Here is a 27,208-nt window from a genome sequence, read left to right as displayed (position 1 = left end):
GCCTGTAGTCAAAACCCATAAGCTCTTCTGTTCAGCTGTGCTCAAACTCAAAATTAGTGAAGCATGGAAACTGCATGGTGTTAGAAAAGATGTCATTGCGATTATATTTTTAGAGCATTCCACATATAACTGCTTTTGGAGGAATGAAAATTTTCAGATGTTGCTTTTCAATTATGCCCTTGGATAGTTTTCCTTGCTACCATTTGTGAGAGGAAGGTCAAGATATTGTTAAAACATGCTGTTGAAATGTAGTTGCCTGAAGTACTGTAGCCTTGGGATAATTCCCCCCCCCCCGACCAGTATTTTTATTTTCTGCTGTGGAAAAATGGCATCTGATAATGATAAGTAGCAAGAGCATTGTACAAACTAAGCAAAGAGCAAAGAAAATGACAAGTTAATAGTGAACTGTACAAATATTGTATGAGCCTACCTAGCGAAAATATATTCTAGCATAATATTGTATACAGGTTCTGTAAAAGCAGTATGCTTAAAAATTAGTGATTATTTTTTTAAAAAAATAAAGGTTGGGTGATAACTCATGCTCAGGGTAAGCCTACACTGAAATCAATAGAATTAAGTCCATTGATTTTGAGGAGTCCACTCTGAGTATGACTTAGTTGGATATCTCACATTATTTGTAGATTCTAAAGTCATGTTTATGTGCTTGAAATAGAGTAGAAATGTTATAAATGATAAATCATTATCTCAACATTTAATATTATTTGAAACAAGAAATTCATCAGTATTTTAAACCAAACCATTCAATCCATGTACATAATAGAACCCTGTAGAACAGAATCAGAGGGAAATATCCTAACATCTAGCCAGCTGTAGAAGTAGGTTATGGTCCATCCTATTTTCACAAATGGCTGGGCACACAATTCCCATCTCAGAGCTATATTTGCTATAATATTTGCTATAATAGCTGCTGAAAAACTTTTGTTAATCTCTTTCCATACATGTCAATTAAAATTTTGTTACCAGCAATAGGCAAAAGATATATAATTAAGTGTCAGGGACTGGGCAGAAGAGGAATGGTGGATACTGCCTCCTCAGCCTGGCCCTTCCAGAGAAGAAGGAGACAGTTCAGAATCCCAACAGGGGTTTGAGGCAGGACACAGCTCGGAGGAAGATAAGGGAAAAAGTTGGGAAATAATGGGAGAAGAGGAGGAGGCAGAGCTGGAGCAGCGGGCTGACATGTTATCACTAGAAAGCATTCCAGAACCACCATCTTCCAGAACCTGGCAAGCCTTAAAAGTAGGAGAGCAAAGGGCTTGGAGACAGATGGCCCTAAGCAGCAACCGTAAGGGGAGTGGTGCTGTTGATGAATGAGGAAGTGGGAGAGAAAGGGGTTGGAGATTTACTCGGAGCAACGCCATTATTTTAAGACACTGCCTTTCTAAGCCTCTTTCTGTAAATATTGAATAAAAAGCAGCTGGTAAGAACTTTCCTTGTCTTATCTGTTTCTGGCAACCTATTGTGGGGGTTGGATCCATCTGACATTAAGACAAAAGCTTGATAGTTGCATGTTCAAGCAGTATCACAGTCTCTTTTTCCATTAAGGAGAGTAACTCCTTACCCTCAAAACTTTCAGGCACTCCACAAAAAAGTTATGACACTATATGCTCTCTAATTAGATTAGAGAACATAATCTAATACAGAAATATTTTACAAACATTTTATTCTGCCCATCAGTGTAAAACATCCCTAGGGTAGCTCACAAAATAAATTAAAATAATAAAAAGTACAATGCATGATAAAACAGTTGAATGAAAAAAGCAGTACTAAAACAATCCCCATTACCAATTAAAAATATTGGGAAAATAAAAAGGTCTTCTTCATAGACACTGAGAGGACATAAGACTAGGTTCCAAGGAAGCCGCTTTGTAGAAAAAAAATTTAATAAATGGGTCAGCACAACCAAGAATAATTTCTGTCTAGTTGCCGCTCGCCTTACTTCAGATGGTGGGACATCTGGAGCATAGACTGTGAAGATCTAAGAATATGGGCAGGCTCATGCTGGCATACTTTGTTCTTTCGGTGTTCAGCTTCTGAGCCACGAAGGGTTTTTGAAGGCAAGCACTCGGAAACATGGTTTTGAAAGGAGGAGTTAATTTATCCTTTTCGGCACCAGCAAGAATCACTCCTGTTTAGGGTTGGGGGGAGAAATCCAGAAAGCTTGGTTTCCAAAGTGGACCCACTGATCCAATATGCCCACATCAATGTGTGGCTTAATTCAGATACCCATTTTTGAATCTGAACATTGGCGGATTTGAAGTTAATTGACAGATTTCCATTGAGAGGTGGCTCAAGAGCTTCCTCTCTTTGTCTTTGTCTTTGTCTTTTCTTTTTTAAAGTAATTACAGTCACTCGGATGATCAGCTGCTGTACAAGTTTAAAAACAATGCAGCAATGCCTCCTGAGAGCTACAGTACCTGACTTCCTGCTGCTGTCATGGAGATGAACAAACATCAAAACAAAGCTGAAGCAGAACAAAAAAAAGTGGCAGGAGGGGAGGCGTGTGTTTCTGTGTTCATAGGTTTTACTCTTTCCAATAAATTTCAATTTACCAGATGTCATAAACAAAATACTGTTACCTTCAACTAGGTATTACCATATCACCAGGCAAGCTTCAGATTTCTGCAATCCAAGAGTTGTAGCTACTGCATGTGTGGCAAGCAAGGATAGGTCTGCTCATTGGTAGATTGTTGAGCTGTATTTATTTTTCCAGTGTTGTAAAATGATTTATTTAGTCACCAACAGGTGCAACTGATCGGCTTTTGTTCTTCCTGAGGTTCCATATCCTATGAAGGATTTTAATAGAAAGAGCATAGAAAAACTGGCTGGTGCTCATGAAAAGAGGCATTTCCTTTTCACTCTCTTATAGGTGGGAATGCCTCTTCTAAGATTATGCCTGTTGTGACATGTACATAACCTAGGGGATGCGGGTAGTGCTGTGGTCTAAACCACTGAGCCTATTGGAGTTGCCAAATGGAAGGTTGGTGGTTCGAATTCATACGACGGGGTGAGGTCCTGTTGCTCTGCCCCAGCTCCTGCCAACCAAGCAGTACGAAAGCACGCCAGTGCAAGTAGATAAATAGGTGCCGCTGCGGTGGGAAGGTAAACAGCATTTCTGTGTGCTCTGACTTCCATCACGGTGTTCTGCCAGAAGTGGTTCAGCCATGCTGGCCACCTGATCCGGAAAGCTGTCTGTGGACAAACGCCGGCTCCCTCAGCCTGAAAGCGAGATGAGCACCATAACCCCATAGTCACCTTTGACTGGACTTAACCATCCAGGGGTCCTTTACCTTTTTACCTCTCTCTTACATAATCTAAGAACAAAGTAAACAAATTTCTTGCTTCAGAAATAGTGTTGTTACTCAAATGCAAATCTAATTGATAGAACAGTTGGTTAAAGCCCATATGATTAATCATTTAACACTTCCAAGTTGCAGCTCTATGAAAAACACTCACTCACAGCTTCAGATCATGCCCACCTTCTGAGTTGCAAGAAGCATCTGGCTGATCACTCTTGTAGATGAACAAAACACAATGGATTAGATCAACCTTGGGCTGATCCGGAAAAGCATTTTATATTTTTAGTGGTGCAGGGTCTACTATTCTATTCTGTGCACATATTCTCTGTATGTACAGATTGCACTGGCTATTTGAAAAGTCTTGAGAAATTTTTATACATATTAGTACAAAATGAGGAATGTTTCTCAAAAACTGTTCTGTTGGATGTATGAAATTATTGCGGAAGAAATGCCTAAAAGAAATAGAAATAGAACAGTGTTGGGTTTTGGTAACAACAGCAGTGTTTGCAGGGAATACACGAGCAGATTTTATAGCAATATCAAACGAAATAAATGTAAGCTTTACATAATTTAAACAGAAGTATATGTGTTGTCAAAACAAATGAAATCTCTTCTGCTAGCCAGAGTAAGTTCGTGTTAAGTATTGTTTTGGGGAGGCCATATGTTTGTTCTAAAGCTAGATGTGTTTTTTTATTCTAGCAGCAGAGGAACATCCTTCTGGTCCAAAAGTAGGCCAGTTTGAGAATATTTTTTTGAAAAACAACAACAAAAATTAATGGGTAAAGATGATAAAACAATACAATATGTTATCTAAATTTCTGTTTGGGGCTCTCATTTCTGAGATAGCTAAGAAAATTGTAAAATAAAACAAAATTGAGGGATGTTTTAGAAAGTAGTCGGGATGAACATATCTAAAATAAATCAACAAACCAGGTGTTCATTTGGTTTCAGTTCAGAAATGTATCAAGTTGGTTTGGAGCCTTTTGAAGCCAGCTAGGATAGAAGCAAATGCCAGTGCTACTCACTTCAGATAAGAAATAAAATTTCAAAATTGTTTTGCATATTGGTGAGGTACCTTCCATCCTACAGGCCTAGTTGAGACTCTCAAGGCCTCAGAGCTTGGCCTGACAATCAATTACTGCTCTTGAAGTCATAAAACATGTAAGGTTCAGGAAATTCCAGGTGTCACGATTATTATTAAGTTAATACTATTATTGCTATTACTGCTATTATTGCTGCTGCTGCTGCTGAAAACATTAGAATTAAAATAGTTTGATAAATATAACATTACAGAAAGAACTGCTCCATTTTTGTTACTATATTTTTGTTATTATATGGAACCTTCATCAACAGGTATTCATGGTGCCTATGTATAATAGTATTGGTCCATGAGAGTAGGAAGAAAAGAAAATGGAACAGAAAGAAAAAGCAAGATTCAGTAAGAGAAACAGTATAGCTTAAAGTACCTCAACTATAAATAGGGCTTCAGGTTAAATTATATGCATTGCTAAGCATTTCTGCATTGGGAAGGTGCATTCCTTTGGAACAATATAATTTTACACCTCTTTTAGTCGCAGCAGCAAAACACACACACACACACACACACACACACACACTAATAATAATAAAATAATAATCTCCGCCACTTCCTAGGTATTTTGCCACTCCACATGGCTCAGTCCCCTCCCCAACAAAATGAATGGCTCTTCTAACAACAGGTAAACCTGGTGTTGATAGGTAACATGGTAATTTGGCCAGCAATTTTAGCAGGTGAAATGGAGTCCTTGATGTTTACCTGCAAAGGTGGGTTGTGCTCCTTATGTCTGTCACAGACACATGCTAGTAGCTTATTTGCTTCTCAAGAACCTTCTTTATAACAACTGCATACGTACCCTGTATTGGTGATTGGTTGAGTGTTAGCTGGAATCCTACCTTCTGTTGTAGAATTTTTGAAAAATTTATGGAGAGTGAGTATCAGCTGATATGAGTAATGATGACTATGTGCACCGCCAGGTTCATAGGCAGTATGGCTGCTTGGCTACAATAGCAGAAAAGAGCTGTTGCCTTCATGCCGTACTGTGTGACTTCATAGAGGTATCTGTAGGAAACAAGGCCTGATACACTGTTGGCTGGATCCAGTAGGGTGCTGTTTATGGCTGTGGGGCCTGCGGGGAAGGACTTAAGGGTGTTGTCCTGTGCTCTCTCAAGGTTGGCCCTACCATTGGTCATCCATCTCAGGTGGCAAGTGTTGGAGGACAGGGAGTAGTGGCAAGTGCCTAAGCTTGCCTGCAGCCCACAGGAGGGTGTTGTCCCATCACCAATATCAAAATTCACCTGCCAGTTATCTTGCATATTTGACATTTGTGCGCCATTCTGTCATGTGCCTCAAGCAGCAAAATGTCTCTCTGGCGAGCCTTGGGCTCTCCCATTTTATGAGCTGCAAAACTAAGATCAACAGAAGTAGTAGCACAGTCCCAGTATAACTAAAAGGGTGCTGGCATTTTAAAAAACACACACACTTGAACTACATTATGTGCAACTGGCTGTGTTTTCATTGAATTTGATTACACACTGATTGCAGATGTTCTTCAGTGCAACTCGCTCTTGATTATAAGTAACATTTGCCAGATGTTGTGAAGTTGGAAACCAGGGTGTTGAAGCCAAGTGTAGATGCCAGACATTTCAGACAAATTGAAATGCAGCCACTTACCAATTTCAGAAATTAAGCCTTTTATGCTGCTAAGCATTCCATTAATGTTAAGATGATCCTTCTCTGATGGTGTCAGGCTACTGCTCTTTGCTGCTCTTAGTTTTGCAGCTCGCCAAAAACGCAATGCCTTTCTCCCTCCATAGAATTATTAAATCAAATCCTATTCATGCAGCTCCTATTCAGATCATTGCCATCTGTGAAGGAACAAGGACAAGTAGGCTAGTTTCTTTTAAAATCAGAATGTATCGCCTCCTTGGAAATTTTAAAATAATGAGTAATGCCATAATTTTATCCATTTTGAATCAGGATAGTTTTGTGGCAATTAGAAAGTCACCCTTCCACCTCCAAAACATTGGAGGAAACACATTGGTGTCTGAATAGGCAGATGATTCAGAAGCCATTTGCCTTTGAACATAGTGAACTCTCTTCTTTCTAATTGCTGGAACAGACATGACATCTGTGTACAAGCAGAAGTAATTTAATCAACAACTGTGGCAGTTTAGTATTAATCTTACACCCCCAACAGCTTTTAAAATAAATTAATATGGGATATAATCAACCTTCTGCCTGGCCCCTGATAAACTAGATATATAGATTTATTTATTTTTTCAGATGACTTTCACAAAAGGTTCTGTTTCCTTGCAGTTCTTCCTTTGTCCTCCTATTTTCACACCAAGGTTTCAGGCTGGGGTGATGTGATTGGCTAAGGGCATCACTTCCCTAAATGGATCCTGAGTCTGAAAGGCTGACGGCAGCAACATGGAAGTTCTGTGAAGAAATGTCTTTTATATTCAGAAGCCACTGGTGACCTTTGTGGAATTTTAATATTAAATAAACATCATTAGCATTAGAAACTTTTAAAATGTGCTTTCTTTTAATACTATGTTCATTTTTGCTATCTCTATAACCTTGCCAAGAGAGGTAGTTTTTGCACACATTCCTAAAGATGAATTTAAAAAACAAAACGAAATCCAATTTACATTTCAAATGTATAGAAGAAATATTTTCTGCCTGGAAATTGAGTCATTCTGAAAAATAAATACAGCAAGTCAGCAACTTGTGCTCGCTTTACTAACGCGATCACAACCTTACTGGGGGACGGGGGGGGGGGGACATAAATAAATAAATGGAGAGCCAAAGAAACCCATTACTCCCCACTCTCAGTTATTTATTTCACCACCACCACCTGCACAATCAGTAATAATAATAGTAATAACAAGTTTATTATTTCTACCCTGCCTATCTGACTGGGTTGCCCCAGCCATTCTGGGTGGCTCCCAACAAAATATTATAAACACAATAAAACCTCAAACATTAAAAACTTCCCTATACAGTGGTACCTTGGTACTCGAATGGCTTGGCTCCTGAATGCCACAAACCCAGAAGCAAGTGTTCAGTTTTGCGAATGTTTTTTGGAAGCCAAACGTCCGACTTGGCTTCCGCAGCTTCCAATTGAGTGCAGGAAGCTCCTGCAGCCAATCAGAAGCCACTCCTTAGTTTTCGAATGGTTTTGGGAGTTGAAAGTGACTCCCAGAGCGGATTAAGTTCGAGAACCAAGGTGCCACTGTACAGGGCTGCCTTCAGATGTCATTTAAAAGGCATGTAGTTATTTATCTCCTTGACATCTGTTGGGAGGGCATTCTACAGAATGGGTACCACTACCAAGAAGGCCCTCTGCCTGGTCCCCTGTAACCTCACTTCTTGCAGTGAGGAAACCGCCAGAAGGCCCTTGGAGCCGGACCTCAGTATCCAGGCTGGACAATGGGTTTTCTCCGCTTAGTGAGTTCCAAAGCCCTCTCACTACCTTCCCCAAACCCAACCCTGGCCTCTGGAAGGGGGGGGGGGTTCTGGGAGCATCCCACAGACCAGTACCAGGGTCTGAGAAGGTTGCAGGAGGGCCTATGGAAGCTCCCAGGAAGAAAACGGCAATTTGGGTTTTCTCTGTTTGCACCAATTTATCACTAAAGAGCAGGTTTTCTTTGTAAAAGGAGCGAGCAGGTCGAGCAGAAAACCTCTCAGACTTGTACTTTCAAGGCAAGAGACAAGCGGAAGTGTGTGTAAGCCCATATTTAAAATTGTTGTATATGTTATGATGCAATGTGTGAAAACAACCACTGGGGGTACAGTAGTTCTGTAATTGTGAGCTCTGGTTTGCCCCTGTGGTTCTTTTTGTAGAAGCTTGCTATTTGAGCCAGCAAATATCCACAAGAAAGCTCCAACCTGCTCGTCAATGTCCCTCTTAAATTGTGGTGCCCAGAACTGGACCCTGTACTCCAGGTGTGGTCTGAGCAAGGCAGAATAGAGCAAGTACTATTATTTCCCTATTACACTATGCTTCTGTTGATATATCCTATAATAGCATTAGCTTTTTTTGCTGCTTCTTTACACTCATGTTAAGCTTGTGAACCTGATTCTTTCTATCTTGTGCTATCTTATGTACAAGAAACAGCAAACGCCTTGAAAAAAGTACCGACTGTTTAACAAGCAAAAGCAAAAAATATGGCTTCTACCCTTGTATTTCAGCCACTATATTAAATTTTATAGGGTCATATCCCGATCTGATTTTTGCCAAACTGAAACCATTTCAGGTGACTAATTGTTAAGTTACTTAATGTGCACATTGAAATATGTTACAGGTAGGTAGCCGTGTTGGTCTGCCGTAGTCGAAACAAAATCCTTCCAGTAGCACCTTAGAGACCAACTAAGGTTGTTATTAGTATGAGCTTTTGTGTACATGCACACTTCTTCAGATACATTGAAATATGTATGTTAAATGCTGTCACTGCCATGTTACAAAGATGTGTTTCAAAACAGTTCAGTCTAGGAAAGAGCCATCTCCCAAGCCATCTTCTCTTCATCATAAAACATTAAAGGGATTACTAGCAGCCACTGCTGTCTTCATATCAGGCATTCAGGGAAAGTGATCTCTATGTGGCGATGGCCAGACCATCCCATGACATTGCCTGACACTGCATGCATACAACCAGGCAGCCTGCAGACCACAACATAGTCCCCAGCGTATGGTATCTTTGTGCTGTGAGCAGGATGACAGAGCGATAATGAGCTTCCTTTCCATGGCTTACCTGTCAGAGGTGCCTTGTCCTTTAGTGCCCCAGTGGCCCCAGTGAAATTGGGATTCCTGAGGGGTATCTGTTGCAATACATACAGATATCAGAAATGCGCCTTTGAGTACAGCCTATGCCTGCAAATGTGACAGTTACTACTATATGGGTGTAATGTAAATCACATACATATTTCAGATCTTTTATATTGTATATTGACTGTGAGTGACTCCACAGCATGTCAGAATTATGCAAATGCATACAGCCAGCTGAATAAAATAAATATATTAGTTCTTATTGCTGTGGAGATTGCTGTTCCTTTTTTGCGGGGGGTGGGGGGAGGTCATTTGAAAATTTAAACAACTGTATTGTACAATTGTATTGTTCACTCCAGGAAATCAAACCTCAGTTATATACACATTAATAATAATCTTACTTTTACATATTTCTGCAATGCATTTGCCTAGCCAGAATTTTTAATAGGTGGACAATTATCAGACAAAAATCCTTTACTTTCTGATAGAAAATATGTGGCATTTTGCAATGCTAATTTGGGGCAGGGGGGAAATAGTTTCAGGTCCTATTCACACATATTCAGATTGTAATACAGTGGTGCCTCGCAAGATGAAATTAATTCGTTCTGCGAGTCTCTTCGTCTAGCGGTTTTTTCGTCTTGCGAAGCAACCCTATTAGCGGATTAGCGCTATTAGCGGTTTAGCGGCTATTAGCGGCTATTAAAGGCTTCAGAGATTAGCGGATTAGCTGCTAAAAGGCTATTAGCGGTTTAGCGGCTTAGAAAAAGGGGGTGGGGAGCGAAAAAAAATTTCAAGACTCGCAAGACATTTTCGTCTTGCGAAGCAAGCCCATAGGGAAATTCGTCCTGTGAAGCGCATCGAAAAACGGAAAACCCTTTCGTCTAGCGGGTTTTCCGTCTTGCGAGGCATTCGTCTTGCGGGGTACCACTGTAATAGAAAACAGAAATTGGGGGCCACCAGGTGGCGCATTGGAAGATGGCCGACAATAACATCTCTCCGACCCACACGAGGTAATTAAGAGGCTGCTATGGGAAGTATGCAGTCTCCCCCCCCCCAAGGATATGGGGGGGACTGCCTTGCCAGCGGTGGCCACAATGCACCCCCAGATTCGAGAGAAGGGGGTGCGCCGGTCACTTGGCTAAGCCCTCGGTGCGGTCGGCTCTTCCCGGACACCATCTCCAATTTGCGCGTGCTGGCTTGCTTTAACACGGAAATATAATTGGAAATATATAATTGGAAGATGTTAAAGCACATACCTCAAGCAAAGGTCGGGAGATAAGACTGCTGATTAATGGATCTCTGGGATCGGAGTAGTGGGCGAAGACAAATAAGTCAAGAGACGAAGCGCCATTAAGAAATGGGTATGTTTGGAGCTAAGAAGGTGGGGTGGAGGAAAAAACTTTTCTTTCTTTATCTCATATGAGCATAAATAATAACCCTCCACCCCAAAGAAAAAAGAACCACCATATTTTACTACACAAGCAGGAATCTAAAAACTGTGTGGGATGAATTAATGATGAATGAAGAGAGGATTGGTAAAGATCGGAGAATGGAAAAATTTTATGACGCAGTATTAAAATGGCGTCTTGCAAGACAGGCTTGTTTAAGAAAGACGGGGGGAGGAGAACCAGGACTATTTGAAAGTGAACCATGTTTGGAATTTGATCTTTAACCTGGCAGAGCCCTCTAGGAGATATTTTACAAGCCTGGGAAAACTAAAGGACAGACCGAAGATAAATTTTTGAAGGAGGAGTGGAATGGCGGCTGTCCCTATGAAATATGACTTGTGGAGTGCGTAAAACCCACGCAGATGATGTTTGTTCTTAACCTGCCTGTGAAGATTATCAGAGATCGCAAAGAAAGGAATATATGACAACAACAAGAAGATGAAGAAAGTAACAAAGAGACTATCTGGATAGAACTGGATAGAACTGTTTAGTTAAAGCAGTAATAGAAGTGATGTTTGGATTCTCGTCCGGAGCTTGATGTATGGGTACCCCCAACAAAACTGAAAAAAATGGCTGTATAATTTGGAATTAATGTGATTTGAAATAATGTGATATGATTGGCCTGTTAATAAAAATTATGTTTTTAAAAAATAATAGAAAACAGAAATTAAAATGTGATATTGTTATGCAATAAAACAAAGGAAATGATCTAGTAATCCCTATGTATGAGCTTTGTGGAAGACATTTCGATCAAGCGGAATTTCAATTTTGCACTGTTTCCTTTAAAAAAAGGAAGCCCTGTGGTCCACCAGTGTGTATTCTGCTATATATTTTAGAAAGTTGGTTATCAGTTCATTGTGCATTTGGCTGCCTATAAATATACCGTAACCAAATTTTGCATGATGGTTCCTGACATCAAGGAGACGGTTTTCTTCTATGTTTGGATCCAGTTGAACGCTGTTTTGAATCAAGATGGCAGACTGAGCCTTTCAAAATTGTACTGATTTTAACCACTGAATTCAAACCTGCAGTGATTTTTGTTTTGTTACTTAGAATTCCTGAGCAACAGTGGGTATGAGGCTGCTAAGTTAATTTGTATAGCGAGAATGTTAATTCATAAAGTTAAGTGTGTGTATTTGGGAGTCTGAAAGTTCATACATAACCAAGCCCTGCTTACCTTCTGCTGCCTGAAAAGATAGCATCAGACTTTGAGCACTGTAGCCCTGGAAAGTATGATCAGATTCAAAACACATTCAGCTTTTCTGGATTCAGACTATTGAAATATGAGGAGCCCCAGCCCCTCACTCATACTGGCAGCCATTTTCTTCTTGTGCCCACCATCTGCTGTTTCTTTCTCATAGAAAGCAATAATCCAATTCTCCCTGTTTTCTGGTACTGGTCTCCAGTACTTCAGTATCCCTGTTTTGCCTTTGAGGGAGATTCCAGGATAACTTTTGAATAATTCTGTTATATACATACATGGAATTAAGGCACAGTGGAATTACACCTGAGTAACCAGGCATAGGATTGCATTATGCATGCTGCTGGGAATGTGTTCGAGTTGTAGCGTGAAGTTCAGCCAGACGTCTTGTGAGATGAAACTTCCTATTAAACCATTCTTAAGTCTTGCAAAAGAAAAAATGTTTTGGCCTGTATATCAAAACAGCTGCTTCAGAACCCAGTGGAGAACAGACTCTTGAGTAAATTAATACAGTGTAAATGCATTTGTAGTGCAAAACAACACAGCAGTTGGAAAAGAGCCTTTCCATTAGTGTTCAGGAGTGGATGCATGTAGGTCGGTGCTCAGTGATGTTTGGAAGAAGAATTGAGGTGTTATAAGTCCTCAAGGGTGTCCTTGTTTTCATGTGCAGAAATGTTGGAAAATACTCCTTCACCTTGACCCAGATTTGTTGTTCTAAATGCTATTGCAGACCTGAATTGGGGCTGAGTTGAACTGTGTTATGATGTACAATATTGTTCTGCTCATGGCAAGCGCAGCACCATTTCCTTATAAGGAAGGCTCATTCTCTCTCTCTCTCTCTCTCTCACACACACACACACACACAAACAGTCACCCCAGTCAGGATGACTTTCTAAACAAAGTACAGTGGTACCTCGGGTTACATACGCTTCAGCTTACAGACTCCGCTAATCCAAAAATATTACCTCAGGTTAAGAACAGAAATCGTGCAGCAGTGGCGCGGTGGCAGCAGGAGGCCCCATTAGCTAAAGTGGTGCTTCAGGTTAAGAACAGTTTCAGGTTAAGAATGGACCTCCAGAACGAATTAAGTTCTTAACCTGAGGTACCACTGTATAGCAGGAAGAGGCAAAACAGATCCATGGAAATGTGCCCATAATAGCTCATGTGCTACTGCTTCAGGCATTAAGTTTCCTCTTTCATGCACATGTTTCTTATTGTGCTGTAGAAGATATCCTGCTCATAGATGGCACTGTACAAATTTAATTGGTTTTTTTAACAACTGTGTAAACCCAAATAAGCTGTAGAGAAAAAAATACTAACAATCTGTTACAGCCAGCTTAATGATTAGTTTAAAAGTCTCAGAGTAGTATATAGATGCATTATTCCCCAGTCCTAGTACCATTCAGCAGCCAGCCACCCTACTTCACCATTGCCATTTTGCTCAGTCTCTGCATATTTCTGAGACACTTAGCTGCGGACCATATGCTTTGCATGCAGAAGATATAGGTTCAATTCTTTGTATCTTCAGTTAAAAGAATCAGGCTTACAGGTGATGGGAAAGACTCCTCCATTAAATCCTGGAGTGCAGTTGCTTGATACATGCATTTGAACTTCCTGTATTCCATTTTCCATGAAGCTGGTGTGTTGCAGGTGGCTCAGCACAATGTCTTTTGATACTGATCTATAGAAAAGTCCGCTTTCTGATCACTTGGCCACTAGGCCACATTAGAACGCCCCCCCCCCCCCCATCAGATGTCAAAGAGATAAACAACTACCTGACATTTAGAAGACATCTGAAGGCAGCCCTGTTCAGGGAAGTATTTAATGTGTGACATTTTGATGTATTTTTAATCCGTGTTGGAAGCCGCCCAGAGTGGCTGGGGAAACCCAACCAGATGGGCGGTGTACAAATAAATTATTATTATTATTATTATTATTATTATTATTATTATTATTATTATTTGCAAGTCCCTTGTAATTTAAGGATTGGATTGGGGATAAGGGGTGCAATTGGATCACCAGCAGAAGTTGATGGAAGGCACTCGACCAGGGCCACCTGAGCCTCAAGTGATAGCAGTGGATACAGAAGTATTCCCTGGCTGCATACCTGCTTCTTTGGAGGAAGTGTAACCCCATCAAGAGCTATCCATCCATCCACCACTCACTAACAGTGCCTCAGTCCTAACTGGGTTGAGCTTTAGCTTGTTGGCTCTCATCCAGTCCATTACTGAGGCAAGACAATGGTCCAGCACATCCATACCTGCAGGTGAAAAGGAGAAGTAGAGCTTCCCAATTACCAACATCCTTGTGGTGTAGTAATTCAGAGCCAAAATTGTTTCATTTCCAGAGACCTCCATGCTACTTGGTTGTTTGTGTGAAATGGGCCAAAGAATTACTACCGAAAATAATCCCTTGGGATTTCACCACTTGTTCATTTTTCCACTTGAGAAATGAGTGTGTAGAATAGCATCTCAGATTTAAGCCTCAGTTGAGCAATGGTGGTGATAAGATCTAAAATATGACCACAATGAAGCAGAGCAGAGCAGTAACATAACTCTTAACTGTACCCTGTAATAAATGTTATGTACTTAATTGCTATATAAATGGCCTCTTCCTCACCAAAGTCATTTTTCAGTATTAGGAAATGTGTGTGTGAATGCAGTAGTTTCTGGCCAATAGAAAAGTCACATGGCTGGCTTGAAAATGCATTGTTGACCTCTAGTTACACTAGTGCCCAAAATTGTGGAAACCTTTTGGAGAAAGTGTATTTCCGAAGTTTGATGGCTCATAACACCACCTTTTTTCAGAGTAATACCATAAAATTATATATCAGTGGAAAGATAATTTAATGAAGTATGTAATGCACAAAGTTTGTTCAGTTATCTGTATTCTATCAAAAGCTACAGCCAAATAACCAGAAAAAGGAGTGTTTAGAGAGCCAATCAGGTGTCATCTTGTTTCGGCAATGATGGCTCATAATAGCACTTTTTTTTTGAGTAATATCATAAATCATACATCAATGGAAAGATAATTTAATAAAGAATGTAATGCAATAACTTTTATGAAGGATGATTTATTACAACATAAATAAAGAGGACATTTGCCAGTGTGTTATGTGATTGCTATCAAGTTTGTTAGGTTGCTTTTTTGTTCTTCATTTAGTGAGCTTGTAAAACATAATAAAATTAAAGAAATGGTGCATAGAGTTGACTGGTCACCCAGAAAGTGATGTAAAATAGTACTATTAAGTGAATAAGGCTAAAGTTATGAAGAAATTAAAAGAAAAAAATTGGTGGAAACTTAACCAAAGATGGCATTTCTAAATTTTTGAAGAGGTATAAGGAGACCTAGTCACTACAAAATCAGACTGGTAAAGGCAGGAAAAGGTGCACAACAGCAAGTGACGATAGAAGAATTGAGAGACTATGCCTACATGACAGAAGAAAATCATCTGGGTGTATACAAGATGACATGGTGCAATGTAATGTGAAGCTGAGTGCAAGGACTGTTTGGCACAGACTACAGGAATAGAGTCTAAATGCTAGAATTCCAAGGAAAAAGCCATTGTTATATCTCAAACAAAGGTTGAAAAGATTGAACTGGGATAAAACCTATGTTAACTGGGCAGTGGAACAATGGGACAGTGTTATTTGGAGTGATGAGGCCCAAGTCTCCTTCCTTGGTAGTGATGGCATGAAATACATAAGGAGAAGAATCGGAGAAGATTTACATCCTATTTGTCTTACACCTACTGTGAAACACCCAGTTAGTGTTATGATCTAGGCTTGTATGGCAGCAAAAGGTGTGGGCAGAATTTTTGTTATTCATGGGAATGTAAATGCCCAAAAATACATAGCCCAGACCTTAACCCAATCGAAAATCTATAGAGCCAACTAAAGAAACTTGTTAGTCAGAAGCAACCCAGCAATAAAACTCAATTAATAGAGGCAATAATTCAATCTTGGTTTCACATTATTACAGCTGCAGAACTAGAAAACTTGGTTCACTCCATGGGAAGGCTAAAGGTTACCCAAATAAGTATTAACTGATATGGTGAGAATTTTTGTATAGCTCATTTTTCCAATGTGTTTCACATTTCTTCTTTATGTCTGCTGTTGTAATAAGTAATCCTTCATATAAGCTATTGCATTACATTCTTCATTAAATTATATTTCCATTGTTATATAATTTTATGGTATTACTCAAAAAAGTGGTGTTTTGAGCCATCGTTGCTAAAACCAGATACCTGATTGGCTCTCTAAACACACCTTTTTCTAGTTATTTGGCTATAACTTTTGATAAAATACAGATAATTCAACAAGCTTTGTTGCACTACATTCTTCATTAAATTATCATTCTGTTGATATATCATTTTATGGTATTACTTCAAAAGAAAGTGGTGTTAAGAGCCATCAAACCTCAGAAATACACTTTCTCCAAAAGGTTTCCACAATTTTGGCCACTAGTGTAAATGGCAAGCGACTTACTTGCATGTATATTTGGATACACATAGGACTTATAAAAATCTTTTAAGTGATAATTATATACATACTAATCTGGTAATAAGCCATATTGAAGACAACAGGGCTGACTTCTGAGTAGACATGCATGAGATTGCTCTGTAGTATTGAGGGGAACTTAATAGAAATCACAGAATACTGTAATCTAAAACTTTTTATTCTAACTTCTAAAAAATATATATATGCCAAAGACGTGAATGAAATTTTCAGGCATAATAGCCCCTCCAGAATGGATAAAACCTGCCAGATTACAAATGAATATCTTTAGAACCATTTAAAGTTTTTGTTTGTTTGTTTGTTTGTTTGTTTGTTTGTTTGTTTGTTTGTTTTTAAAGGAACGATATGTAATGTTTTGATTTGGGGGCAGAATTAGATGGAATTTGCAGGCAATGTTGCCCCTTCTGAGTGATGAATCCTGCCAAGTTTCAGGAGGAGAGCTTCATTGGTTTTCCTGCAAAGACAATTGTTGCAGGGTTGTTGGTTTTTTTTGGGGGGAAGGTTTAAAAAGGAGAAGAAATAGCTTAATATTCCCTAGTGTTTTGTGGACAATTGCTATGACAATTGCAGACATGAGAGAAGTGTGTCCTACTGTAAATACTTATGAGCTCATATCCAACATACCAACACATTCAGAAGCAGTTTCCAAATGATAGGATATGCTCAGGAATGTTAGGATAGTAGTTTATGAAATAGTGATTGTTTTATTAATTGCAGTATAGTATGGGATGTCTTAGGCAGTTTCATAAGAAAAACAGTGTAAACCTCAGTTCCAATTATTCATGCCAACTACTGAATCTCATCAGTTTCATTGTCGCAACACAAAGAATTCAAACCATTCTATCTCCAGGATCTAACCACATAATCACAGAGGCAGCCTTGATGGATAGATAAGAACCTACTGTGTCATTGATGAGAATTAGCTGCTGGTCCTGTTTCTACTACTACTACTAACAACAACAAAACAACAACAAAAGTTTACCCTTCTGAGCTATTCTGCAAAGAAGAAGTTTCTAGCTCCTAATGGAAATATATTGATTGCACTAAGCAGCTGTATTCAACCTGCTCTGGACTTCTTGCAATGATCTACAGTATTTAACAGGCTGGAAAAGATAATGTACGTTGATTGACAGGAGCCAGATAAAAGCAGGCAAGCTTTTCATCATTGTGAAGATTTGCTCCTCAGCTGGCCTTGGCTGTTCATTTCATTGACACACAGTAGTGTTTTAGTCTCTTATTTTGCATGATGGAAAGATGGTTATTTAATAAGCCACTGACTGAACTTTCATGTTTAAATCAGTGAATATTGGCAAAGTGCTAAATTTGAGAAGGCTTGATTTATGAGTGTATTTTAAATTCATAAAAATGTCGGGTTTAAAATTGGTTTCTGATAACGTTCACTGGACCTTTCTGATGGTCAGTCATCATTAACTATATACTCCTCATGATTTAGATTCAATTAGTTGTTGGTGTTGGTGTTAAACTTCATACCTAACTAGAGATGAATATATACAACTAAACATAAATCTTTGTTGTCTTGTTTTAAGGGCTGAAGTCAAGCGAGCCAACCATGACCGGCAAAACACAGACCAGTAATGTCACCAATAAGAATGACCCCAAATCCATCAACTCAAGAGTCTTCATTGGCAACCTCAACACAGCCATTGTCAAAAAGGGTGACATAGAGGCGATCTTTGCAAAGTATGGAAAAATAGTTGGCTGCTCGGTGCACAAAGGTTATGCGTTTGTACAGTATATGAGTGAGAGGCACGCGAGGGCTGCTGTGGCAGGAGAGAATGCCAGGATCATTGCGGGGCAACCTCTCGGTGAGTATCTGTATGCTATCCCATGTGTTCTGTCATTTATGCTTCTACTCTTCCTTGTAAAACCCATTTCCCTACAGCTATATGTACTTAGGGTTGTGTCTGTTTGAATGAAAACAATTGGCATATTTACTCTTCTCTGTTTTGGCTTGTACCTCATTCTTGTAGCAATCATAATATAGGAATGCTTAGAATCCACGAATGAACAAGACAGTGTACATCTGGGCTTGGTAACCTTTTTGGTCTCATGAGCAGTTTTGTAAACCAGACAAACTGCACACACATCACAGTTAAGCACCACATGGACCACCATCTATTGGCTACAACAGAATGTTTTTCCCCCAAATCTAATTCATGAGGGTGCAAGAGAAGGCCTTCATGGGTGTATGTGCACCCGTAGGTGCCACATTGGTGATTCCTGGTTGGCACAGATACTGAGTTATGGGCTGGGCAATATCCAGTTTTCAACATCACAATTTATCAACAGGTAAACATTGTACTGATATATCACAATGTCTGAAATAAGGATGGAGCTATGTAGAGGCATTGGCCGGCTTCCCAGTTTTTCCTGCATCATGATTGTTGCATAGGACACACACATACATATCAAGATTTGCAATATATTGCCAGATCAAAAATTATGAAACCGATAGCACAATATGGACTTCAAACCAGTTTTTAGATTTGTTGCATCTTCTAACTTTATAATTCACAACTTGGAGACTACAGTATATAAATAGGGCATTCAGTAAGCTCATTAATTGACCCCTTATTTAAATCACCTAATAAATAATATTACAGTTTCTGTGTGGGAAACAATGAGTGAGGGTTTTTTTTGGGGGGGTACATATTTACTGTGTGTATATGTCAAAGACAAACTATGCGTGGTGTGCAGATTTATGTTGTGTTTTTAAAGAAAAAACAGTTTTGGGAGGTTGTGACTTTGAGCAAGAGAATGAAAATGAAGGATGGGAATGCTGCTTAACAGAGAACCAGCTAGTTACACACCAGCTGCTACACACACACACACACACACACACACACACCACAGGAAAGAAAAAAACCCCAACCACCACATAGGATTCTTCAGTGAAGACACACTTCTCCTCAGGTAGGAAAGTCATCAAAATTATCTGTAAGAAAAGTATTTCAAAACACAGTAAATAATTTCATTCCATTCACATGACATCCCCAGCTCACACAGATGGCACCCTAGTGAACCTCAGTGTACATTACAACCCCAACAACTTTTTCCAACTTCTCAGTATACCTTTCTGTGGGTGAGCCTTTTTCTAATCTGTACAAATTCTACATACTTCTAAGTTGCTGGCATGAGATATTTTAGGATTTTGGGTGGGGAGGATGGCTTAGATAGCACATGATAATATGCAAGACGAAATAATGAGGTAAAATGAAATACGGTTGTTAAGAACTTAGTTCAGAAAGCCTTATCCTGTCTGGTGACCCATAAAATTCATCCAAGAATTGTGAAGCGCTGTAGGCATTAGTATCTTGGTTTGCTGCCCAGAAGCCACAAATTTCACTGAATGGCTTTCATAGCATTTTTCTACTGATGTATAGCAACTTGTTTATATATACCTCTCATTTTTAGCTTTAAAATTACGTAGGAAGGAGCATACAATGCCGCTTTATACTGAGTCCATTGGTCCATGTAGCTCAGTAAATAAATTGGAGAAAACTACAAGCTAATTTGTGCAGTTAGATTAAGAATAGGCACTTGTTCAGACCTGGTTTTAGGCATGACCTCACTGGCAACCTCTGTCTTGCTGCTCTCATCTGTAATATGGAGGTGATAATAATAATAATGTCTACCATACCATATAGTCTACCGTACCATATAGTTGCTGGACTGCCTTCTTCCCTATCAATCTGCCTGTCCATTAAGATAGGCATCTGAGGCCTCCTTCCTCTGGGTGCTCCCTCTCTCTTAAGTTCAGTAGGTGATGCCTGGAGAGAGCCTTTCCTGTGGTGGCTCCTCACTTTTGGAAAATTCTCTCTCACACCCCCCCCCCCAAGACTCACCTAGAGACCTCATTACTATCATTTAGGCACCAGAGAAACATTTTTAAAAAAACAAACTCCCAGGCTTTTATTAATTGTTAATGTAAGCATTATTTAACGCAGAGCAGCTGTTTTAATTTGCTGCAATAGTTTGCATGTTTCATTCTATCAGTAGTAGCTTATAATTTTTTACTTTTGGTTTCTCACTATCTTCTAAGTGCCCTGGGGACATAAATCTGTGATGAGAATGTGAGATATGAATTATGCAAATAAATAAACACAGGGATGTTTCTGGGACTAAACTTATGTGAGTGAAAAGTGTAGAGTGCCTATTAAAAGCAATATGTGAGTAGTAAGTATTAGGAATTACTATTACCAAGAGAAAATACAGATTAATTAAGGGTGAATACTAACAATTTGCCAAGAAGTACTTTACCGCAGAAGGCAAACCACGCAGAGAACCCAGGCAGCGAGGAGAAATTTACCACATATCTGTATCCATCTGAGAGTTGTTAGAATTTCCCTCAGTGGGTGGACACAGCAGAGAACTGGCTCTTCCCACAATGATATATATACTGTGTTTTAAATTAATGCTTTGCAAGTGACCATCCATGTTCATCCAGGTCCTGACAGATATCTTTATTTATAGTTACATTGATTGGACTTTTGTTATTGGGATATCAGAATTGTGCTGGCCACCACACCAGGTTCACAGCTCCAGCCAGTGAATCAGTTTTATTTACAGCTGCAGTTGCTGGCGGTTTTGCAGCTAAATTCTCATCATGTTCCTGCCAAGTTTGCTTGGTTTGCGAGTAACTTTCTTTGTTGCCATAATCCAAGACCCTGCTCTCTCTCTCTCTCTCTCTCTCTCTCTCTCTCTCTCTTTCTCTCTTTCTCTCTCCCTGTCCCTGAATCAATGGCATAAGTGTGCTTGTGCAGCATTAATTGACCCTTCCATGGGGGTGTTGGCTTTTCGCAGTATAGTAGCGCAGAGAGCTTGCTGGGGAGAGCTTGCATTAAAAAGAAGGGACTCAAAAATAACAAACAAGGTTTTAATAAGAAAAACAAAAACTCCTTAAACACTAAATACAAACAAACAAACATGACCCAACCACCAACCCATCCCCCAGGGTAAATGGCAGAGCTAGGTGCTGCCCCTTATATACTGTAGCCAATTCCCGACACAGCTTAATCAATGAAACTCAGCAGCACCTGCTATGCTTCACAGCTGTAAAGCTGGATCTCGTTAGTTCACTCTGGCCCTTGCTCCGGCCCCTTAAAGGTATACACATTGGGTGAAACAATGATGAACCTTTAGATTTAAAGAAACAGTTCAACATTTCCCCTGCGGTTCATCATTGTGGAACAAAAACATAAAGCATACTTTGTACATGTTTTTCATGTGTAACCTTTGGAAGTGCTTTAGTAAAAATGTCTGCAATTTGATTGTCACCTGGAACATATTTAAATACAACCATTTCATCAGCAATTAGTTTCTTTACAAACTGCAAACGTAATCTTAAGACTCTAGTGCGCTGCGTATTGGTTTCTGAACATAGGATAGCGAGTCCACTCTGGGAATCAAGGTAAACTTTCACTGGTAGTGTTACTTGCATCTGTAGGTCAGCAAATACTTGCATATACCATTCTACATCACGAGTGGCCTGAACGCATGCACATAATTCACTCTCTGTTGTGGAGAGACAAATAATGGTTTGTGTCTGGGACTTCCATTCAAAAGGACAACCGTTATAACAAAACACCATACCAGACACACCCCTGCAATTATTTTGTTCCACTGCATGAGATGCATCGCAGAAAATTTCAAAACCTTTGTCAACACTTGATGTAAACTGCAACCTATAATGTTTGGTATGTTTAAGGTACATTACCACTCTCTTAAGAGCAGAGAAACATTGTGTAGTGGGCTTTTCCACAAATTGATGCATCTTTTAACAAGAGCTTAACTGTTTCGTATTTTACACTTGGTGAATAACACAAATCATAATCTTCGCCTGGAATTTGTTGAAAGCCTCTGGCGACTAATCTTGCCTTGTACCTTACAACTTCATTTTTTTCATTCATTTTAGCTCTATAAACCCATTTTGAATCTATAAGTCTCATATCTGGAGTTTGAGGTACAAGAGACCAAGTCTTATGCTCTTTTAAAGAAGCTATCTCAGAGTCCATAGCTTTATACCAATTTACAGCTTGGTGCTTAGGTAAATTCTGAACATCATTGTAGCTTTTTGGCTCAAAAACCGCCTTATTGGCGTACACAGTATTAAAATGTTCATCTGCAAATCGTTGTGGCTTCTGTCTCTTTCTGTCTGAACGTCTCAGTCCGGAAGGAGAGTCAGACTCCTCAGACTTAATAGGACTAAGTGAACTACTAGTTTCAGGTTGTAAACCATCATTGTCAGACTGAAGAGATGCCTGTAGGCTAAGCTCACAGTCAGAAAACTCAAGAGAATCCAACCTCCCCTCGGGTGCCTGTAACTTTAAATCAAACAAATTATCAGATTCAACAGGCTTTTTGTCTTCTCCCATTAATTCAGAAGCACCATTTTCTGCTGCTGCTCCTGCTTCTTCCTCAGTTTCATTTATACCATCAGTATCTTGGAAAACAGCAACTCCATTCCAATTTACAGTTTGTATCATGCTTCTGGTAATATGAAATTTGGCAGTTGCTGGTATGTAAATTCTGTACGCCCCCTGCTGGTAGCCCATTAATTTTCCCTGAACACTACGCTCACCCAATTTCTGCTTAGCGGGATAATGCATAATTACATCTGAACCCCAAATGCGTAGGTATTTCAGATTAGGGCGTTTTTTTTAAACAATTTCTCATAGGGGGTGACATCTAAACCAGAATGATAACTGCGATTCCTAACAAAGCAAAACGCATTAAGCGCTTCAGCCCAAAAGTCTTTGGGCAGATTAGCATCATGCAGATAAGTTTTAACCCCTGCCTGCAGGTCACGCTGCACAACTTCAACAAGCCCATTTTGCCAGGGACTTCGGGGGCAAGATAACTCATGAGTAGTCCCCTGCGCTTCCAGGAATTTCTCAAAATCCTCAGAAACAAATTCCCCACCCCGGTCAGAAATCAGGTTCTTAATTGGTTTGTTAAAGTGCGTTTTTACCCAGTTGCAAAAAACTTTGTACTTCTCAAATGCTTGGGACTTTTCAGCTATTGCATAAGTCCAACAATATCTACTATACTGGTCTATCAGGGTAAGCCAGTACTTAGAACCTCCTAATGATGGTGGGAGTGGCCCAACTAAATCACAATGTACACGCTCAAATGGCTCAGTTACTTTCCTATCTGAGCACCTACCCTTGCGTGCAACCTTGATCTTATTTTTGCAACAGGATAGACATTGCATAAAGAATTTACATGGTTTTAAGTTGAGGCCATTAACAATATTCTTTGTCTTAATTACATCAGCAAAATTCAGGTGTCCCAGAATTCTGTGTGCCTCGTGGACACACCCGGAATGTGGCTTTACATTCCTCAACCCCTGGCTTGACTGTGCTGCTCTGCAATTTATAGGCGATTGGGAGTAGGTGCGAAAATACAGTCTATATAAACCATCAGATTCCCGGGCATACAATAGACGTTTGTTCCCCTCAAAAAACTCACACATTGAACTTAAGAAACGCACAGCTATGCCTTGACGAGCAAAACACCTTACTGATAATAAATTGTCCACTGATGGGCAGTAAATGCAGTTTGCTATAGTAATGTTTAAAGAGTCAAGTTTAACAGTACCCCTGCCAAGCGACTGCAGGACTTGTGAATTGGCTAAATGTACATTACCAATTTCCTCTTCGAAAGAAATAAACAACCTTCGATTGTTGCAGAAATGCTGAGAAGCTCCTGAGTCGACAATAAAAGAATTCCACTTGGCACCTTTAATTCTTTTACGATCTGTTGTCCAAGCATGAAAAACTCGCGGCTCGTTTCTGTCTTTACTGTACGATGTCGGCTGCTGGGCTGACGACCGTGACTGACGAACAGAAACAGACTTGGGAGTACTTTGCTTTCTTTTGGCTCTGCAGTCCTTTGCAAAATGTCCTTGCTTATTGCAGAACCAACAACGCTTTGCAGCTTTAAATGCAGTCGTATCACCACAAGTTTGCATATGGCGTCCCTCATTACTTCTGGAAATAGGAGTGCTTATGGCACAAGCCTCCCTTCTGTCCAGCTCGCCCATTAATCTTGCCGTTACCCCTTCCACAGTTAATTGTGCTGGTGGAATGGCAGATATCTGGCTAGCTATACCATCAAAGTCCTCATTAAGGGAACAAAGGATGATAAAAACATACTGAATATCAGGTATCTCCATGTCCCTTCGAATTAATTCGCAGCGTATTGCCTCCAGACGTCTCAAGTGTGCTGCCAAATCACCACCAGGCTGCAACTTCGTCTGGTACAACTGCTTGAAATACGTCAATGCAGACGCTGACTCTTTTCTAATATGCACTGCTGCAAGACTGTCCCACATTTCTTTGGCAGTTTTCTTATTCCTTATATAGACTACTTGCTGGTCGCTGACTGCCAAATTAATTATTGCCCTGGCTTTCGCATCTCCTTTCGACCAAGCATTAGTCACAGGGTCAGGAGGGTCATCAGTTACATAGGTCCATACATCTCTAGAGGTCAAAAGCGCCTCCACCCGAAAAGACCATAAACTATAGTTCTCATCTGTTAGTTGTGGGAAGACTAGAGCCTTCTCCGCTTCAGGAACCCGGTCAACCATTCTGGAACTCTTCCAGACCCACAAAAACTACGCTAACAGGAGAAGGAGTTTTCAAACCTTTCTCAGAGTCCAAAAATATGCAGTCATCCACTCAGCAGCTGGGCCCATAACCAAAGATGTTGGCTTTTCGCAGTATAGTAGCGCAGAGAGCTTGCTGGGGAGAGCTTGCATTAAAAAGAAGGGACTCAAAAATAACAAACAAGGTTTTAATAAGAAAAACAAAAACTCCTTAAACACTAAATACAAACAAACAAACATGACCCAACCACCAACCCATCCCCCAGGGTAAATGGCAGAGCTAGGTGCTGCCCCTTATATACTGTAGCCAATTCCCGACACAGCTTAATCAATGAAACTCAGCAGCACCTGCTATGCTTCACAGCTGTAAAGCTGGATCTCGTTAGTTCACTCTGGCCCTTGCTCCGGCCCCTTAAAGGTATACACATTGGGTGAAACAATGATGAACCTTTAGATTTAAAGAAACAGTTCAACAGGGGGCAGGCAGCAGCTGCTTATGAAGGACTGCTAAGAGTTCCTAATCCAATAGGCTGCTGCCTCAGTGGAGAGCCATAAGGATGACCCATGAGAGTTTAAGGCCTCACTATGTGTATTAAAGGATGTGAGCCAACATTTACTTGAAAGGTAATGACTCCTAAAGCAATGACTGCACCTTGCAATTATTGTTCTTGTAGCGGTCATATTTTTGCAGTGGCTTTTGAGAGACAAACATAATTTTCAAGGTACTTTTCAAACAAAAGGCACACAAAGAATCTCTTGAAGACCACAGTATGCCTGAATGGCTAAGTGGTGTAGCCAACATCATGGGGAGCAACGGATCCCTAACCTAAACACATTATTTTGAAGTGGTTCTGCTGATTTCACTCTGTTTCACGTGTCAGTGGCATTTGTCTTGATCCGAAAAGCTGTTTTCATCGTGACGCTTTCCCACTGTTTCCACCTCTCTTGTGTGCGATCTGGCCTATTTTATTCAAAGTATCTACTTTCCTCCATTAACGTGACTGAAGTGGCCTTGGGTGCTATATCCTTAGTTGTGCCCATCAGAGCACCTGCACCCATTAAAGGGTAAAGGGGACCCCTGACCATTAGGTCCAGTCGTGTCTGACTCTGGGGTTACGGCGCTCATCTCGCTTTATTGGCTGAGGGAGCCGGCGTACAGCTTCTGGGTCATGTGGCCAGCATGACTAAGCCGCTTCTGGCGAACCAGAGCAGTGCACGGAAATGCCGTTTACCTTCCCACCGGACTGGTACCTATTTATCTACTTGCACTTTGACGTGCTTTCGAACTGCTTGGTTGGCAGGAGCAGGGACCGAGCAACGGGAGCTCACCCCGCCGCGGGGATTCAAACCGCCGACTTTCTGATCGGCAAGTCCTAGGCTCTGTGGTTTAACCCACAGCGCCACCCACGTCCCTTTTAGACACTACTGAATTGTAACAAATATTTTTAGAATGATTTAGGGTGTAAGTTAACATTATGTGATTACATGGTTTAATGATAAGGGGACAGCGTGACTAATGGAATTTATTTTAGTGGTTAATTTCTCATTTCTTATTATGCACAAGGGAGGCATGTCTGCTTTTTAGAGGTACTAGACAAGGCATTGAAATAGGTTGCCTGTAGGGTTTGGTTCATCTCCTGATCCCACAACTTTTTTTCTGTTGTAAATCCACTTGTAGCCAATTCCACTGATGCAAGATCACACGATAGTGTAGAATTTAACACAAGTACATTGTAAGGTCTAACTTTTTGCAGGAATATTTTAAAGCTACTAAATATATTCATAATTCCCTGTTAAAAGAAACAAAAGCAAAAAAAAGCTAGGAAATCCAACACAGGGAAACATTCAAGTCCTTGGAATAAATAACAAAGGACTTACTACAGTTTCTTTGGCTGATGTCCTTTAAAACTAATAAATTAGTTCCACGGTGGCTTTCGTCCTGTTTTATCTCTGTAAGTATTATTCACGTTCGCCTGCCTTCAGGTCCAAATTAGACACAGTCTCCAAGTACCTAGTGCGCAGAGAATGACATATGGCCTCAGGTAAAATGGTGGTTACAGATAATTATTTTGGACAACGCACTCTATTGCACAACCTCTTGGGAAGTACAGGAGCCCTGCAGGAGCTTTCTAAATCATGACAGGCCTAGAAAACATACAATGTGTGGGGCAGGCAATAAAGAATACTTTTAGTAAGAGTTCGACATATACCTGATGTGGCAGTAGAGCCATTCCCCCCTTTCCACATTTTATGCCCCTGCCCCAAACACTTCTTTTTAGTGTCTCCTGC

General features: G+C 40.2%; 1 protein-coding gene and 1 long non-coding RNA gene across 6 annotated transcripts in view; one reads left to right on the top strand and one right to left on the bottom strand.

Annotated features, from left to right (window-relative positions):
• RALYL (RALY RNA binding protein like) overlaps nucleotides 1-27,208 on the top strand; it is a 246,459-nt gene that overhangs the window by 101,689 nt on the left and 117,562 nt on the right. For all 4 annotated transcript variants that reach the window (XM_083451361.1, XM_083451359.1, XM_083451363.1 and 1 more), the window contains exon 2: nucleotides 17,838-18,116. In XM_083451361.1, the coding sequence (XP_083307487.1) occupies nucleotides 17,861-18,116 (256 nt within the window). In that variant the 5' untranslated portion in view covers nucleotides 17,838-17,860. The remainder of the gene's footprint in view (nucleotides 1-17,837; nucleotides 18,117-27,208) is intronic.
• Nucleotides 18,185-27,208, bottom strand: part of LOC310682555 — a 45,953-nt gene continuing 36,929 nt past the window's right edge. For both annotated transcript variants that reach the window (XR_014513986.1, XR_014513987.1), the window contains exons 2-3: nucleotides 26,798-26,930; nucleotides 18,185-19,246 (exon numbers count right to left, since the gene is read on the bottom strand). This is a non-coding gene — a long non-coding RNA (uncharacterized lncRNA). The remainder of the gene's footprint in view (nucleotides 19,247-26,797; nucleotides 26,931-27,208) is intronic.

The sequence above is a fragment of the Podarcis tiliguerta genome, assembly GCF_965153285.1.
Source record: "Podarcis tiliguerta genome assembly, chromosome: 7".
In the NCBI taxonomy this organism is placed as follows: domain Eukaryota; kingdom Metazoa; phylum Chordata; class Lepidosauria; order Squamata; family Lacertidae; genus Podarcis; species Podarcis tiliguerta.
Note: the sequence above shows the minus strand (reverse complement) of the source record. Positions and strands in the feature narration are given on the sequence as shown.